At 38.0% G+C, this 19,326-nt stretch overlaps 1 protein-coding gene across 1 annotated transcript in view; it reads right to left on the bottom strand.

Annotated features, from left to right (window-relative positions):
* Nucleotides 1-15,517: 15,517 nt before the first annotated feature.
* Nucleotides 15,518-19,326, bottom strand: part of ENPP1 (ectonucleotide pyrophosphatase/phosphodiesterase 1) — a 98,145-nt gene continuing 94,336 nt past the window's right edge. The window contains exon 25 of the mRNA XM_036766969.1: nt 15,518-16,096. Coding sequence (XP_036622864.1) covers nt 15,926-16,096 — 171 coding nt within the window. The 3' untranslated portion in view covers nt 15,518-15,925. The remainder of the gene's footprint in view (nt 16,097-19,326) is intronic.

Here is a 19,326-nt window from a genome sequence, read left to right on the forward strand (position 1 = left end):
AGGGACTGACTGTCTTTCTTTTTATTATTTGTATCTCCAGCACTTGGCATAGTGCCTGTCACATAATGGATATAAAAATAAATAAACCATTTATTGGATCAGATTGAACTTCCAACTCACCCCGTCATGGAGGTGGGAGGCCTGTAGTTGTTACACATTGCACATGTTTTAGGACTTTTTCTATGTATTGACCAGGTGTGCTGATTATTTTTTCTTTCAAAAAAGAAATACTATTTGTCATATGGGATGGTGCTCTGAGAGGGGGAGGGGAAAGAAGAGTTGGGATGACACTAGGTTGATGTAAGAAATAGAAGATATGAATAAAAACCTATTTAAAAAATAAATAAAAGATTAGTTCACAAATTCTTCTCTTTGAAGAGGTGAATAAAGTAAATGAAAACAGGACTATCACAGCTGATGTACACGGAATTTGGTTAAAGGTACTTCAGTGGGATATTCTGATTTATCCGGAAAACAACAACCAGAAAACTCAAATAAACAGATTTTTTGCATTTTTTCACAATTCTGAGCATCCAAAAGAAGCTGAAATTAGGGTTTTATTTGGAAAAGGAACTGGCATGGCTAATCATAAGGCGAGCAGATTCTGCCGCATCTCCTGTGCCCTCTGCTGAATGTCTGAAGAACTGCTATGATTACTGACTGAATTTAGAATAGGCAGCCTTAAGGCCCCATAGCATAAGTTGCCTTCTGCATTACCAAATAAAGCTTAAGCCATGAGGTTTATCATTTTAGTGTTAAACATATTTCATTTTATTTTATTAATATTATTATTTAAAAAGCAATCAAGGATGCTCATATGTCTAGTGTGGGAGCTCTCCATTAAACAGAACATTCAATTATTCCCTAATAGTTCTCTAATTACCAAAAGCTATAAATTGGGGTTTGATTCATTATTTTGTTGATTGTCTAGACTTAAGAAAGGCATAGATAAAATGTTAACAATGCAGATTAGACTTCAAAGTGTGCCGAGCATAGAATTTTATCATCGTCATTGTTACTGTTCTTATCACTGTTCTTGTTTATTATTATTTTTAGTAGTAGTAGTATTAATATTAGTACTAGTAGTAGTAGTAGCAGTAGTAGAAGTTGCAGTAGTATTTAGGAAAGACATGCCTCTCCTACGAAAGTCTCACTCAGGATACTTCTCGTGGTTTGTTTTTTGTTTTTCCCTGTGTCTGAACTGTCCCAAAATGCGTCAGCAGAGGGCATCCTCCTCTTTTAAGAGAAAGTTTGTTCCCCTCTTTCAGAGCTTCTGTTATGAAGCTGGTTCACCGGAGACCTCGATTCCTGTCTTCCTCTGACAGCATGGCTCAAGTTGCTTCCCAAGTGATGTTTAAGGCTTAAATAAATACAGAGCAAACTAATAAGTTCTCCGAAACAGATCCTTGGGCACGTCTCTATTTTCTCTTGAGCCGTCACTAACATTTCCCAGACACAAAGCTATAGCATTCCTTTTGCTACGCCACACACAGCAGCATGTGCCACATATGGAAGCCAGCCTGGCCTAAACACAGCCAGCAGGGTCTGGCTTGTTTGCAAAAATCTGAAGCTGCCCATCTCCATAAAGCATCGCTTTCAGGAATTATCCAATCCCTTTTGATCCACCCCCTCTGGCTAAGCCGAGCAATGCTCAATATTCCCCCTCATTGCTGTAATGTTCCAGTAATAATCTATGTCAAAGAAAGCCTCCACAAACTGGAAGGCATTCCTTTCTTTCCTTCTCCACACCATCCTCAAACAATGCCCCTTGTCACCTCGACACCACTCCCGGTCCACTGTGTCCACTCCCCCATCCTCTTCCTCAGTTTTTTTTTTCTTTTTGTCCAGACCATTATTACAAGGAAATTTCAAAGAAGGGATTCTCTCTACTAGTTCATATCAACACCTGCTTTGCAATTTACAGTCATAAAAGAGTTGGCTGGGGCATTAAGTGGTTTTCCCTGAGTCACCCAGATAGTCTACATCTGAGGAGAACTCGAACCCAAGTCTTCTAGATAATAATATATAGCATTCAGACAGACTTTTAAGGTTTGCAAAGTGCTTTACAAATATCTCATTTTATACTCACAACAACCCTAGGAGGTAGGTGCTATTATTATCCCCATTTTACAGATGGGGAAACTGAGGTAGACAGAGGTTAAGTGCTTAAGGTCACACAATTAATAAATGTCTGAGATCATATTTGAACTCAGGTCCCCCTGTCTCCAGGCAGGTCCTCTGCTCACTGTGCAATGCTGCCTCTCACTTCTGAGCTTTAGGAGAGGAGAAAGTAGAAGGTATAAAGACTTGAGAGAATCAATACTGTTCATGCTCTCTGAAACAGAAAAATCATAGAAGCTTGGAAATGGAAGGAGTGTCATCTAAGTGCAGTTCAACTGAAATCAGCCCAGGCAAGTGGTTATCCTTGAATTTACCAAAATACTAATTTGGTATTAATCTTATATGTGTACATGTTGGAGCCAAGCTTCTTGGGAGCAGAGATGATTTCATTTTTGTCTTTGCTTGCTAAATACTTATTGAACTGAATTAAATCCAACTTGTAATTCAATACATTCAGTACTAGAGAGCTCCCTACCTCCCCAGGCATCTTATTCCTCCTTTGAATGAGTCTGGTCATGAGGAAGTTTTTCTAACGTCAAGCTGAAATCTGTTCCCTTGTAACTTCTACCCGTTGTTCCTGGTGCTCCTTTCTAAGATCAAGCAGAACCTATAAAACCCCTCTTCCAGCAGCTATCATGACCCCCCCCCCAAAATTAAAAATATCCTTAGCTATTTCAAATAATCCTCATGTGGCAAGGTCCCCGGGCCTCTCCTCTTAGATTAATTTAATGGCGATGAAAACCAGAACTCTTCTTCAAAACAAAACAAACTTGAGAATGCAATGGAAACAACTCTGCATTTATAAACAGATGTCCTGGGCTTGAATCTCAGGGCAGTCCCTTTCTACCCTTGAATAAGCCTTTTTAATTTCTCTAAGCTCCAGTTTCCTCATCTATGCTCCATGCCTGTTTCACATTCTTATAAGGATGAAATGAGTATGTGAAACTTCTGTAAGTGATAAAGCAACAGATACATTATGTATTATTTTTATTAATTATTCCAAAACATGGGCTGCATATTTTAAGATAACCCCCACTTCCTAGCTATTTCTCCTACTTTCACACATATAGACAAATTGGAGGTCTGACCAAACTCTAAGACATCACAGTGCCTACTTCAGCCACCTTCATGGCCATTGGAACAAATTGTTCTCATCCACCCACTCTGCTGGGAAAAGTCTGCACACCAACTTCACCAACTGATTTGAGTCCTGACAGTCACCCTGTGCCTGCTTTAGCCCATCTGCCAAGATAGTTTACTGGGGTATGGCTGCTGTGCATGCTACAGCTTTTTGGAGCCATAGGTAAGAGTTGAATGCCAGGTAGACACCAAAGGTGGATAAGCAGCCCTGAAAAAGACTTGGCAAGCCCTCACACCAGAGACGCTAGTCCTCCTTGATACCCTGTACAGCCCTGGCACATAGCAGGCACTTACTAAATTCTTGTTTCTTTCCTTTTTCCCTTATTGGCAGCTAGATGGCACAATGGATAGTGCCTGGAGTCAGGAAGATTTGAGTTCAAATTCAGTCTCGGATGCTTACCAGCTATGTAGTTCTGTGAGAGTCACTTAAACCTTCTGCAACTATAACATGTGAGTAATAAGATCATCTGCCTCCCAGGATTGTTGTCAGGATCAAATGAGATAATATGTGTAAAGTGTTTAACCCAGTTCCTGATACATAGTAGGCTCTTCATACGTGTTTACGCCCCTCTTGTTGTCAGGAAATAGATGGCAGTGCTAATGCAAAACACCCAACCCTGACACCGTGACCTGCCTTTGCTGAAATGTTGGCTGAATCTTTATTTCTATCATGCATTATAAAAAATAACTTGGAAATCTATCTCCTTCGCACCATATTGGAATATCTTTTTTAATGGTAATTGCTTACATATGTATTGCACCTCAAGGATGGCAAAGCACTTCACATACTTTATGTAATTTGCACCTTCTAGCAAACCCATGAGGTAAACACCACAGCTATTACCAAAACCATTTTACAGATGAGGAAACAGTGACCAAGGGAAGGCGGAGACTTGCTTGGGGAACACCTAGGGAGTAACTGATTTGATTCAGGATTTGAACCTAGGTGTCCCTGACTCTGAATCCAGTGATTTACCCACTATATGACGCAGCTGGCTCTTTGGACAACCAGTGTATGTGTGTAAGGTACTGTGCTAAGTACCACAGATAAAAAAGTAAATAAATAATAGTCCCTGCCCTCAAGGCTCCCAGTCTAATTTGGTAAACAATTTGCAAAGAACTATGTACAAATTATATACAGTTAAATGGCTGGGGGGGGGACTGCCGGGGGAGGGGGGAATCTCAGAGGGAAGGCACTGGCAATGAGTAGCAGAAGGAGACATAGGAAAGGCCTACTGAAAAAAAAAAATGGGACTTGAACCAAATCACAAAGGAAGCCAGGAGGCTGAGACAATAGGCAAGAGCCTCCAGGTATGGGGAATATCCAGTGAAAAGGCACAGAGGTGGGGTGTCTTGTGGAAGGAACAGCAAGGAGCCTTGCCCTGTTGGATCTCTGAGTATGGGGAAGGTGCCTAAAAGATCATGTGATAATAAAATCACATAAAACTAGAAGGGGTTTCGAGGCTCTTGAGTTCAGTCCTCTAATCGTACAGGTGAGGAAATGAGGTGCAGAGACATTAACCGATTTTGCCAGAGTCAAACAGGTAATAAATAGATGCATGAGCCAAATCACAAAATAAATATTTGTTAAACCGATGAAACGTAATTGAGATAAATGTAAAATCTTACACTTTAGTTTTTAAAATGATTCTGCCATAGGATAATTGGATCTTAGATTTAAAGCTAGAAAGCACCCTTGAGGTGATCTAATACAACGTTTCATTTTAAAGATGAGGAAACTCAAGAACCTGGAGCATCTGATATGGTTGCTCACCTAGTACTCTGCCGTGTGATCACATTTATGCTGCTTCTATTTGTTGTGTGGGTGGCAGATTAATCTCAGGGTGGTTAGTCAGGGGCCAAGATTAGAACTCTCCTCAGCAGACATGAGCAAAAGCCTGCTGCTCTGTTTAGCTCATTTTCATCAGCCTTTTGTTCTGTTAATTAAGCATTATTCTTTTCATCCAATAAATTTGATTTGTTTGGCTATGATGTAGTGTGTAGAGGTAATAATTAAAACTATGGGAGTAGAAGGCATTTTCAAGGAATAGAGAATAGAGACAGGAGAGAAGAACATTGGATCCCAAATCTCATATTTGGAGACTGGAAGAAGAGCCAGAAAGAAAGAGAAGGAGTTGTCAGAGAGCTAAGAGAATAACCAGTTGGAGGTATTGAAACTAAGAGAGAGGAGGGTTTAAGAAATAGAGGCAGATTTCAGAAAAACCTGGAAAGACTTATATGAACTGATAGCGAAGTGAGCAGAACCAGAAAAACATTGTATATAGTAACAGCAACATTGTGTGATGACCAGCTTTGATGGACTTAGCTCCTCTCAGCAATGCAAGGATCTAAGACAACTCCAAAAGACTCCTGATGGAAAATGCTATCCACATCCAGAAAAAGAACTTTGGAGTTTGAATGCAGATTGAAGCATATTATTTGCTCTCTCTCTCTTTTTTTTTTTGGTTTCTTCTTTCTTGTGGTTCCTCCCTTTGGTTCAAATTCTTCTTCACAACATGACTAATGTGAAAATGTTTAATATGAATGTATATGTAAAGCCTATATCAGATGGCACACTGTCTTGGGATGGGGGGAGGGGAGGGAGAGAAAATTTGGAAATCAAAATCTTATGGAACTAAATGTTGAAAACTAAAAATTAATTAATTTTAAAAGGAAAGAAAAAAGAAATAGATGCTCAGCAACATTTGCAAACTGAGGGCAGCTAGGTGGTACAGTGGACAGAGTAGAGGACTGGAGTTAGGAAGACTTATCTTTCTGAGTCCAAATCTAGCCTCAGACACTGGCTGTGTGACCCTGGGCAAGTCATTTAACGCTGTTTGCCTCAGTTTCCTCATCTGTAAAATAAGCTAGAGAAGGAAATGACGAACCACTCCAGTATCTTTGCCGAGAAAACCCCAAATGAGGTCATGAAGAGTGGGATAGGACTGAACAACAGCATTTGCAAGTGCTTTAGAGAGGTTGGGGAGGATGAGGAATGAGAAACAGCTTTTGACTCACCTAGTTAGCAGACTATTGACGTTTGAGACAGAAATTTCAGTGAAGTGGTGACAGAAGAGGCTAGAATTCAAAAAGCTAAAGAGAAAGACGAGAATAGATGGTTAGTAAACAAGTGCTGATAGAGTGCCCAGAGACTTCTGGCAGTGAAAGGAAGGGGAGTAACTGAGGAGGAATTAGTGGGACGGAGGATCGAGTGATCATTTTTTCAAGACACAGGAAACCAAAAAAGCCAGAAGGAGACGGGTGGATTCAGGTGAGAGAGAAAATAATTGAACTCCTAAAGGGGAAGTGGTGGAATTAACCTTAGAAAGGTGGTGGGACATCTCTTTCTCTGAGATAGAAGTTTAGAGGAGAGTGGTGCACAGACAAAGATGATGATGTGGAGAGAAAGAAAAGGGAAAAAAGTGTAATTGTATTATGATGCTGCTTGTCAGCATGGAGAACTGAGAGCTAAAGAGAAAGGTAATGCGAACTGTTAACATCAAGGCTTCCTAGATGGTACTTCCTACCATTTAAATCATATGCCTTATAAGTAACATGTTAATGTGGATCAAATCATTTCAGTCTTCAAAATTAGTTCTAATTTTGCTGTGTCATGGAATTATTGATGGGAATCTCATAGGATCATAAATTTAGAGAAGGGAGGAAGCTTGGAGGACATGTAATAGAAGTTCCTTAAAGGAGAGGACTATTTTTATTTCTGTCTTTGTGGCGCCAGTGCCCAGCACAGGGCCTGGAGCAGAGCAGGCACTTGTTGAATGGTTTAGTCTAGCCTCTTTCATTTTACAGGCCCAGAATTCAAGGCCCGTTGAAGTCAAGTGATTTGCCCAAGATCACACAAGCAGCAAGTGGCGAGGCAAGATTCAAACTCACTTCATCCAACATCAAATCCATTCCTCTTTCCTATATATGCCACAATCTCTCCTGATGTGTTGGTTTGTAAGGGTTAGAGAGAAGGGGGTTAAGGGCAATTCTACCCCTCTCCAGTAAAGTGTCTGACAGCTGTCTATTTACTTTGAATCTCATCACTCATATCCTTCCCAGACGTGCCATTCCCACCCCCAACCCCCAAGGCTGCTCTATTTATCCTCCAGCTGGAAGGTTCTATCTGAGCTAATAGATTTGAGAGCCCAAGGCCATTCCCAGGACACTTTCACCTTTGTAAATGATTCTAATGGAGGTCAGCCTTCCACATGGGAAACAGGAGGCGCTTTGTGTGAGGTTCTCCATTTAACATGTCAACATTCTAAAAAGTTCATTCTTTCCTAGTCGGCTCAGCAGGCTTTGAGCTCTCCACGGATTGGAGTCAATGAAACAATTGTATCAAGCCTGAAAAGACATTCTCTTGTTTGGATCCAGCTTTGACTATGGAGCAACAAGACATTTACAAATGAACCCTCTCCTCATGCATATATTGGAGATATTAGGAGACCCAAAATACCATCCACTATTCAAGAATAAGGGAGGGTGTAATGAATAATGGATTTCAGTATCACTACTCTGCAGCCGGATTTCTTTGACCAGTAATCTGCAGGCTCATGCTATCTATCCCTTGGGTGGAGCTGCTTTTCAAACTGCATTGGAAGCTTTGGGGGAAGGTCTCTGATCCTCTTCCTTGTGGAAAGTCCCTGAGCCTCTGTTTCCTCACCAGCCAAATGAAGACGTTGCACTAAATGACTCTAAGGTCCCTTCCAATTTAAATAGGCCATCCCTTGATTAACTTCTTAAGAAGGCCTATTCACTGAATGGGCATTACCTCAAAGTGAGAACCTGAAAAGACCTTATCCTGAAAGGGCCAGGGTCTCCCATTGCATGCTGGGTCATCTCCCATCATCCTGATGAATATCAGGCCACTGGACCCAGATGGCTCTGGACCTTGCTGGTGACCTTGCACAGCCCTCCCTCACTCAGATCAAAGTCAACTGCAAGTCATGTCACCATTTCCCTGATGTCATGGTCCTCTTCAAGAAATGAAGGACAAACACAACAATAAAAACATGTATGATCCTAAAAGTGCCATATGATGTCTTGTCAAGATTTGAAAATAAAAATAGCTAGCTAGCATTTGTGTAGTGCACAATGGTTTACAAAGCATTTCACAAAAATTATTACATTTTATCCTGGGAGGTAGGTGCCATTGTTATGTCTATTTTGCAGATGAGGAAACTAAGGCAGACAAAAGGTAAATGATTTGCCCAGGGTCAAACAGCTAACAAGTGTCTGCGGTGAGATTTAAACTGAGATCTTTCTTACTACAAGTCAGGTGCTCTAGCCATTGAAACCACCTTGTTATAGGACAGGAGGACAAAGGGCATACTTGGCAGTCTAGGGGATGCGATGCGTAGCATGTTTTATTATTTTTATTAATAACAATGACAATATAAAAGGGATATTCAGGAGTGGAGGGGTGGACTGAGAGATTTTATCCTAGAGGAAAAGCAGGAAGGGCTAAATTATGGAGTATCTGGACCGCCACATAAGGAGATAAAACAAGTAATTTCTGCATTCTAGGAAAGATTTGAAAATTGTACTGCTTGTGTTTTCCTGGCTTTCCTAAGAATTGAATATATGAAATGCTTTGCAAACTTTTAAACACCAATTTAAACGTCACATTTTTTTCTCCAAGATTCTGTGATTTCATGTACATGGAGAGGTCCTGGTGAGGCACTTTAATCTCCAAGGAAAATCATCACCTTGTTTCCAACTTAAAAAAAAATCTGCCTGGCCACTGAGAAGATAAGTGATTTTTCCCAGATTGATAATAACCAATACATATCAGAAGTACAGCTTGAACCCAAGTGCTACTGATGCTGAGGCCAGCCTTCTAGCCATTTGGTCATGCCACCCCATGAATGTCAATTAACGTTATTAACTATAACATAAATTATTTGATTTGTCACCAATGCCTAAATGCTCTGGAAACCAGAATTTCAGACATTAAAGGTACATACATTTGTGAAAATATAGTAAACATCAAATTTTTCTTATTTGCATCAACTACACATTGTCACCTAGAAGGCTATTTATCTTGCCTACCCAAGGCAAAGTTATAATTCCTATCTTATTGACAGTGAGGACCTATAAAAGCTTTCCAGTTAGAGAATGATCAAAACAGCATTTAAAGGAGATTAATATAATCTAAAAAAGTTCCCAGTGTCCATATCTCCAAAGAGTAAACCATAGAATTACATCAAGGAAGCCCCTGTTATGCTTCCTTCATTTAGACATCACAGGTAAAGGACCTTGGAGCATTTCCTCTCAAAATCAGCTTTAAAAAATAATAGCTTAGAAAAGAGACAGGGCAAAGGATTAATGACAAAAAGTACCAACAGAAAAAGAAAAAGGAAAATTATTACAAATCAAGATATTTTCATTGGGCTGAGACAATGACAGAATTATGACTACATTAGAGAATAACTACGTTAGCCTCTAAGATATTTTAAAAGCCAGCTGTAAGTTTTTAACAATATGTATCCTGGTAGTTCTGAGAGGCCAGGAACTATGGATGTTTTTTTTTACGTTTGCAAAATGATTAGTAGAGTGTCTTGGATATAAGTGAATTTTTAAAAATATTTGGTAATGAAGCAAACTATCTTTTACTGTGGGAATGTGTTGTCAAAGAATATTATGAAATCTTTGCTGTAGATCTTTAAAAAGAAATTATTCTCTATATGAATAAGTGTCAATTATATAGCACTTTAAAGTCTGTAAAGTTCTTTATATACATTATCTCATTTGATCCACAGGACAAGTGTTAATCTCCATTTTACAGATGAGAAAAGAGGCTCAAAAGAATGAAGTGACAATGTTTTTATTTAATTTTATTTTTTCAATGAACAAAAATCTATTTTCTCTTCTGCCAACTTCCTCCTCCCACAGGAAAAAAAGAAAAGTAAAACCTTTGTAAGAAATTTGCATAATCATGGCCATGGTCATATATACGCCTTACTCTGTAGCCTGAGTGTATCACGTCTCTATTGGAAAGTGGGTAGTGTGTTTCACTGTGGTTCCTCTGGATTAAAAGTTGTTCAATGCCGTAATCAGAGCTCTTAAATTTTTCAGAGTTATTTGTCTTAACAATGTTGTTATTATATAAACTGTTCTTCCAGTTCTGCTTACCAGTCCATCTAAATCTTCCAGGTTTCTCTGAAATGATCCCTTTTGTCATTTCTCACAGAACACTATTCCATTATTTTCAAATAACATTATTTGTTCTACCGTTCCCCAATTGATGGGGACCCCCTTAGTTTCCAGTTCTTTGCCACCACAAAAAAAGAGCTGCTGTGAATGTTTTTTGTTCAGATACATCCTTCTTTCTTCTATTGCCTTAGTGTGACAATTTTTTTTAACTTTTACAGATGGTTTGTTTTTACATTACAAACATTTAGAGACTACACCCACTCCTTGAGAGGTATCATGTAACAAAATGAAACAGTTAAGCAAAACTAACAATAAAGTTATCTCATCTGGAAGTGCATGCAACATTTCACATTTGTAGCATGCCCCCACCTCTGTATTTAAAAAAAAATTTAATTAACAAAAATCTAGTTTCTTTCCCTCCCATCTCTGACCCCATTGGGGAAAAAAAGAGAAAAGAAAAGAATTCCTTGTAACAAATTTGCATGGTCAAGGTAAACCAATTCTTTCATTGACTGTATACAAAATTACATATGTCTCCATGTATACCACAAATTCATTACCTCTCTGTCATGGATAACACGTTTCCTCACTGGTTGTCTGGAATCATGATAGTCCTTGTATTGCTGCTCATAGTTCTTACAGCTTTCAGAGCTATCTTTAAAGTGTTGTTGTCACTATACAAATTATTTTCCTGGTTTTGCTCACTTCTTCATCAATTTATAAATATCTTCCAAATGTTTCATTTTTATAATGTTGATGTTACAGTATAAACTGTTCTGGCTCTGCTGATTTCATGCTACATCAGAGTATACAAGCCCATCCATGTATCTTTGAAATCATTAAGTTCCTCATTTCTTAATACACAATAATATTCCCATTATATTCATAAACCACAGACTATTCAATTCCTCAACTAATGTGCATCTCTTTAGTTTCATGGGTTTGTTTTTTTTTGCCACCATTAAAAAAAAGCCAATTTTTTATACACAGGATCTTTTACCTTTAATTATTTTGGAGATAAGCCTGGGTGACTTACTCTTGAGAGAAGAATAGACCAGATATATTATTAAAGTTTCTTTTTACTCTGTCAATCTGTTGTCTAACACACTAAAAACACAGGTCTCTGGCAAAAAGCATTAAATTTTAGTTTTGAACTAAAAGCTGTATGTCTCCAGAATTAAGGACTAAGTCTTTTGGAGGGAAAAAGTTAAATTTAATAGTTGATTAGAGCTCATACAGTTCTGTTTGGGGATATACTATAGATGTGTGAAAGAGATTTTAAGATTTCTGATAACTTCTCAGAGATTTGTTTATCGCGTAATTTTGGAGACCTATTTATTAATATTTCATTTTGAAGCTTGGTTTCCCGGAAGATATAGATTTTGTTTCTTTTTTTGTGATTAATGTTCCCTGTTTGTTACATGTTCAAAAGGTAAAGCAAGCAAACATTCATGAGGCTGAGAGAATATATACAAATTATTTTGTATTTGCCAGCTGGAATGGTGTGGCATGGTTAAGTGCAAAATAAAATGCACACATAAAATGTGTGCTAGAGGTCACAGATCAGAAGGGGCTGTTTGCTCAGTGAACCAGGAATGAATTTTGCTTCCTACTGAAGATTTATTTTACCAGCTGTCTTCACAGTTCATTGCCAATAAACCTTGGGCTCAAGAGTAACAAACAAGAGTGTTCTTATACCGTACCCTCCTTGACTTTATGATCCAATGACACCGTCTTTCTAACTGTTCTTCACATAAGACATTACTTCTCCTGACTCTCCAATGTCTGGAATTCTCTCTCTTTATCTTTGCCTCCATGCCCCCCTGACTTCCTTCCAGCCTCATTTAAAATCTTACCTTCTACAAGAGATTTTCCTGGTCTCCCTTAATGTTAGCACCTTTCCTCTGTCGATGATTTCAAATATATCCTGTATATATCTTATTTGTGCATTATTGTTTGCATCTTGTCTCCCCCACTAAATTGTGAAAAGGGATTGAGGAAAGGGGTTTTTTTTTTCACTTTCTTTGTATTCCCAGTGTACAGCACAATGCCTGTCACAGCACTTAGTAAATGCTTGTCCATTTGACTTGGGACTAGATCTAGATCTAGTAGATGAGATCTAAATTAACAAGGACAGCTTTGTAATCTAGTCTTTTTACAACTGTAATTTGTGTATATTGTCTTGCTTGTATAGGCCCCATTCACTGTTGGATAGAAGTGCAATTCAATAACTAATATATTTTGAGGGAATAATTTTCATGCATATTCAGATGAGGTTTTTTTCAGAGTGTTTTTGGTTAATTTACACATCTGGACCAAAAAGAGGTTGCACTAAAAAAAAAAAATTAGGCTTGCTATGCTTTTGGCCAGATGACTCAAAATTATGGGTATAAAAATAATTCTTATTTTTGCACTTGCTCAGCTTAAATTACCCCCGATATTTAATATGAATGGTAGGGAAATGGCATTTCCCCCCTTCAAAATGGTTTGAAAGTTCTTGGTAGGATGAGTTGTAAAGGGAAACAATTTTCCCCACTAATGGTTTTTATTTAGGGACAGTGAACTTTAGCCATGTACAGAATTCCTTGTAATTTTGAAAATATAATCATGGTGAAATGGCAAAAGGCTGTAAGTTACTGATTAATTTATTTATGAAAGACAAATACATAAAATGACTTAAAAATTATTGATGGGTCACCAAAGTAAGTATAGGGGTTAATCAAAAATGTACCTGGTTTAATAAGCAGAATACCATTTTTACTAGAGAAAGCTCAATAAGCATATTCCTCTGCACAATACCTTCCAGACCTCCTCATCAATTTGATGAAATCCAAGTTGGTGCTGGAGAGCAAAGACATTTCTATTCCCAATGCTAATGAGAGAGATGATTGGTTCTATGATTTTGATAGATGAGATGCATGATTCACTTTTTAAAGGAACAACCTTTAAAAAACATCATTATCATCAACATATTTTCTCCAGGACTAAATCTAAATGTAGAGCTAACATTACTGAAGATATATGTTCCCACCTCCTTCTTTTTTAAAGAGTCAATAGATTACATAAGATGATGCAAAAAAAAGTAAGAGAGCTAAGAAAAAAATATACACAGACTAACTACGATGATGTAAATGGAAAGAACTATTTTTAAATAAATCATTAAAGTTATTTTTTAAAAAGAAAGAAAAGAAAGCCCAGCATGGTGGCACATGCCTGTAATCCCAGCTACTAGGGAGGTTGATGTTGGTGGGTATCTTGAACTAGGCAGTTCTGGGCTGCAGGGGATTACGTTAATACAATGCCAGCACTAAGTCTGGCCCCAATGTGGTGAGCCTCTAGAAACAGGAAATCACCCAAGGGCAGGTGAACTAATATAAATTGGAAATGGAGCAAGTCAAAGCCCCTCTGCCAATCAGTACTGGGACAGGGCTAATGAGTAGCCCCCTTCATTTCCAGCAAGGGTAAGTTGGAGAAAATCAGTCTTTAAAAAGAGAAATTAAGGAATGTCTAAGTGTTGGGGGCTGGGGGAAAGAGTCAACAAAATGTTTGTATTACGTATAAATTTATTTTTTAAAAAAATGAATTTGATATTACAAATCAGGAAGAACAAAATAGTGACACATTATAACAAATTGGTCTGTTTGACACTATTGAAAAATGCCAGTAGCAGAAAATGGTAGTGTGAGGAGAAGCTACATGTATGGGGGACAAGCCATCCTGGCATCCCAGTGACATGATAGCACATTGTTAAAGAGATCTATAGACTTAGCTAAGCTTTTGTAATAGACTTCACAATAGTTGAGTGAAGTCATGCATGTATGTGTGTTCTTTTAAAGAATAAATAAAAGTAAATGAGCCAGATTCTCCAAGTAACTAAGCTATTGTCAAGTCACAGACTGATTACCTTTGAGAGCCACGTGGATTCTTTGTGGCCATCTGTCAACAGGCCACATCAAAGAATGAGAATATAAAAATATATGGTGGACTAAAAGAATGACTAAGTAATATGCTAGGTGTCCCAAAAGGTAGTACAGCTTCCAAAGGTTTCTCATTTGGGACTGGGAAATATAGCTTAAGTCCTGAGAAAATCATGCTCATTGTATTCTCTCTTGTTCCACAGGGAGCTTGAGAGAGATGGGGATAGTATCTCGAGACCCATCACCATTACTGGCACAACCACTCACAGCTACAAATGGTGGAGATAGTAGTGCCAATATTGTGTACCAAAAAAAAAATTCAGTAGCTATAATAAGCCAACTGAACTCTTCAGAGCTACACAAGTACATTTCCAACCACTAAGGTTTCTGCCTGCTTTTCCTTACCTGATATGGCTAGAATAGGTTAACTACACAAACCTGATTGTCCTTACTGGGGAGTTCTGTGTGTGCTTCAGTGAAATTTGATGTAACCTAATGATGCTGGCTCATATTACAGTTTGAAATGATCACTTAGAACATAGAAGGAATTTTTCTTTCCAATGTCTCAGTTCAGTAGCCCTGAACTAGCTGATAAATGGGTTCCTCTTTGAACAAATCAAAGATAGGAAGTTAATTGACTCCACAATAAACTTTTACAATAAAGAGGCATGATCCAGCTGAAGGTCTTTCCACAAACAGTAACTTATTAAAATTGTTCAAACTGAAGAAGGACCACATGGGATTTATTGAGTTTAGAGGGGTCCTCATGATTTGACAAGTGTGGGGATATCCTGGTGAGGAAACTTCTTCTATTAGTAGTGTATGTCGGCATTTTGTCTGGAATTCAGTCTTAGAGAGTTGCCCAGGGCACTGCAAAGTTAAATGACTTAGCCATGGTCACATAGCTAAGATGTGTCAGAGGAAGGACCTGAACCTTAGTCTTTCTGCTGGATTGATTTCTGACTCCAGGATCAGTCCTCTCTCTACTCTAATAAGCTGACTCCCAAAATTTGCATTTCTGTTTTTGTAGTAATTGCATGAGTAACTTTTTTTTTGCTCCTATTTACTTTATACAATTAAAAAATAAAGAAGCCCCCAAGTTAAAATTGATATAATGTAACCTTTTTAACTTTTGTTAAAATGCTAATGCAATGTGGAATGTCAAAGAACCACTCTTTAGCCTTGTTTCCACAGACTTTATGTGAATACATTAATCATGAAAAATAAAAATAAAAATCTGACTTCCAGAAGATTTTTTAATTTACTTGCTCTTCTCCTCCCAGGACAAAGAGAAGTGGAAAAGCAGTTCTACATCATCTTTGACTTTGTCCCCAGCACTGGAACAACGCATGCCATTCTTACATATCCATATATGTGTAAGACATTAGGAGCTCCCTCCTAATGTTGTGCTTAGTCCAGCAAGTTTCCCTGAGATACGAGTGTCACATGGACAATTCCCAATTCTGCTTTTGGCTGAATGTTTCCAATCAACATGCTAATATATGACACTGGGAAGAGAACACTATTGAACCCTTTTTTTTCTTTCAAATTTAAAGTCCTCTCACAAAGAAACATGGCAGGAAAAAAAATCAGTCTTCTTGATTAAATGTTGGCAAATATGTTTTCAGCTTTAAAATGTCTGAGACTGCCTCTTTTCTGTCTTGATAGAAGCTTAGTCCTGTGATAAGTTCGACATCAGTGACCCGGGCTCTATGAAGCCTCAGCAGCTCTTCCACCCACAAGGATTCCTGCTTTCCACGCTGTTGAAGCAAATAAAGAATCAAAGGAGAACCAGAAGAATGGTGCAAATAAAACACACTTGTAGGGGCAGCTAGGTGGTACAGTGAATAGAGCACCAGCCCTAGAGTCAGGAGGACCGGAGTTCGAATGTGATCTCAGACACTTGACACTCAATAGCTATGTGACCTTGGGCAAGTCACTTAATCCCCAATTGGCTTACCTTCCCCCCTCAAAAAAAAAACCAACACACTTGTAGAGCACTCCATCTTATCATTTGGTGTGACTAACTCTCAAGCACCTATGCTTCCACAGCGTTAAAAGGGAAGTTTCTAGGAGGCAGTGTGAAGCAGAGGAAAGAGTCTTAGATATGGAGTTAGAGGAACTGGGTTCAAATCCTGATTCTGCTACTTATTCCTTGTGTGACCTTAGACAAATCTCTCTGGGCCTCAGTTTTTCCCACTGTAAATTGAGGGGTTTGTACTAGGTGACTTAGAAGGTTTCTTCTAGCTCTAAATCTATGTTCCTGTGGTCTTAAAATCGATTTAGCATTGTCCTTTGCCCTTAAGAAGGTGACAATCTAATATACAGCATGCATATTTCACACAGGCAGCATTTGGTAAAATGTTGATTGATTGATGTATAAAAAGGATGACAAACAGGACACACAGAATAAATCCAACTCAAATACAACGAACATTTGTTAGCAAATTATTGCTAATAAATGGTAATTGTCCTGATTGAGGGATTGGATTGGATGATTTGTTACCTTGGATAAGTAACTTAACCTCACTGGGCCTCAGTTTCTTTATCTGTAAAATGAAAGTGTAAGAGTAGAGGTCCCTTATTTCTAGATCTTATGACTTCTAAAGACCCTCCTCACTTTAGGATCTTACGATTCTAACCTCTAAAATGCTTATTGTGGCATTAGTCCTCTGCTTATCAATGGGAGAAATACAAGATTTATATATGACATGGTTCCTGAACTCAGAGTACTTGTGGTATAAGATACATACAGACAAATAGCTATAGCACAAAATGAAGCATCAGAAGGGAGATTTCAAAAATGCTATGTGAGGTCTAAGGGAAGAAAAATCATTGTTGACTTGGGGGATAAAAGGGGAGGATCAAAGAAAATGTAGGAGGTAGCATTTGATTTGGGCTTTAAAGGATGACAGTACAGTGAGTAGAGTTCTGGGACTGGAGTTAATAAAATTTAAGTTCAAATGTCATCTATGATACTAACCATGTGACCCTAGACAAGTCATCTCAGCTCTGTGTAACAGACAAATCCCTAAAACTTATCTCCTAAGTCATAGATGGCTTCCTTTCATTGGTGGTGCAAGTTCCCATGCAGAGAATTCCAAAATCAGGAATCCTCTACATTTAAAAGAAGATTAAGAATTCCAAAAGTGGAGGTGAGAAGATGGGGCTTTCCAGGAATAGAGATCAGGGTGAACATTGGCATATGCTTGAAGGATAGTAAGTAGGCAATGTGGCCTAAGTGGAGAGCATATGAAGGAAAAAGGCCTGAGATGAAAGCTGGAAAATATAGGATTGTCAAGGACCCAGATTTCCAGACCAACTATTCATTAAGCAATAGGCATCCATCCATTGAAGGGTTTTGAGCAAAGGAGAATCATAACCAGACTTTGCATAAGAAAAATAAGTCTTAGAGTAATATGAGGCTTGACTGGAGAGAGGAAAGAAGAAATTGGAAATCTCTCCTCTATACTTAAAAAAAAAAACTTCAATGGAGCCTATCATTTCCTCAAATTTTCATCCTAAATCTCTATTTCTCAGCCAAACTCCTTGAAAATTGTTTTCTACACTTCTCCTCAACTCTTTATAATCTAGTTTTCTACCTCATCCTGCATATATGTATAAATATGTATGTACATATGATATACGCATATATAAATACATGTGTGTATATCTATAACCTGATTTTTTTATTTTTAAGTGGCACTAACATTCCATCATTCTCCTATGCCATAATTTGTCAGTTATTCTCCAACTGATAGGTGCCTACTTTCCAGTTCTTTGTTACAAAAAAAAAAAAATACTACTAAACATTTTTGCACTTACAAATCTTTCCCCTCTTTCTTTGGGGTACCAGCATAAGATTTGAACTCTGCCCATACAAGTTTCTCTACCCTAAATTTGTTCTTCCTTTTGACTTCTGACCTCACTCTTACTTTCCATAGAATCATCTAATCTCCCATGTTTGAAGCTTGGATTTTGTCTCTGATGTTTCCCTTTTTCTTATCTTTTGTTTTAAAGTGGCAGAACTTTACTAATTGGATAAAAGGAAATTAGTAAATTTACTTATTTTGCTTATCCAATTAGTAAAGTTCTGCCACTTCTAAAATACCTTTTTGCCCACTGATACCACCCCAGTAGAGTAGAGGCCTTCATTAGTATTTACCTGGAATACTGCAATAGTTTTCTAACAGTTCAATCAATCAAAAAGTAATTATTAATCCAATGCACCAGGCACTAAGCTAGATGCTGGATATACAGGTACAAATAATGAAACAAGCCCTACTCTTGATGAGTTTACACTCTACTAGAGAACCCAGTAAACATAAAAACATATACATATAAATAAAAAGCGAGTATGTATATGTAAAAATGTGTCCCCACATACATATAACTGGGTGTACATATACATTTTATTTATATATAGTATGTGCGTGTCCATATACACATATTTATGTACATGTGTAAATACAGACATACATGTTTTATATTTGTATATAAATATAATGTGTGTGCATATATATACATATATATAATATATATACTTATTATCTTCATTAGGTCCATGAACAAGGTGAGACTTCACCTAGTTAGAACAGCTAGGTGACACAGTAGAGAGAGTCTCTAGGTTTGGAATCAGGAAGACATGAGTTCAAAATCTGGGCTCAGATACTTACTAGTTGTGTGACCCTGGACAGGTTACTTAACACCTCAATTTCTTTACTGTAAAATGCAGATAATAATAACACCTATCTCCCAAGATTGTTGTAAGGACCAAATCAGGCAACATTTTTAAAGCACAGTGCCTGGCACACAGTAGGTGCTATATAAAGTTATCTATTATCATCATAGCAGTAGCAGCAGCATCAAAACAAAGTCAGGCAACTTAGTGAGAAGCAGCAATAGCGATAGAAATGGGAACAGATGACAGAGACTGGCACAGTACAGCAGTTTGAATATAGCCCCATAAAGAATTCTAGAAAGGGAAGGT

The sequence above is a fragment of the Trichosurus vulpecula genome, chromosome 7, assembly GCF_011100635.1.
Source record: "Trichosurus vulpecula isolate mTriVul1 chromosome 7, mTriVul1.pri, whole genome shotgun sequence".
Classification (NCBI taxonomy): Eukaryota; Metazoa; Chordata; class Mammalia; order Diprotodontia; family Phalangeridae; genus Trichosurus; species Trichosurus vulpecula.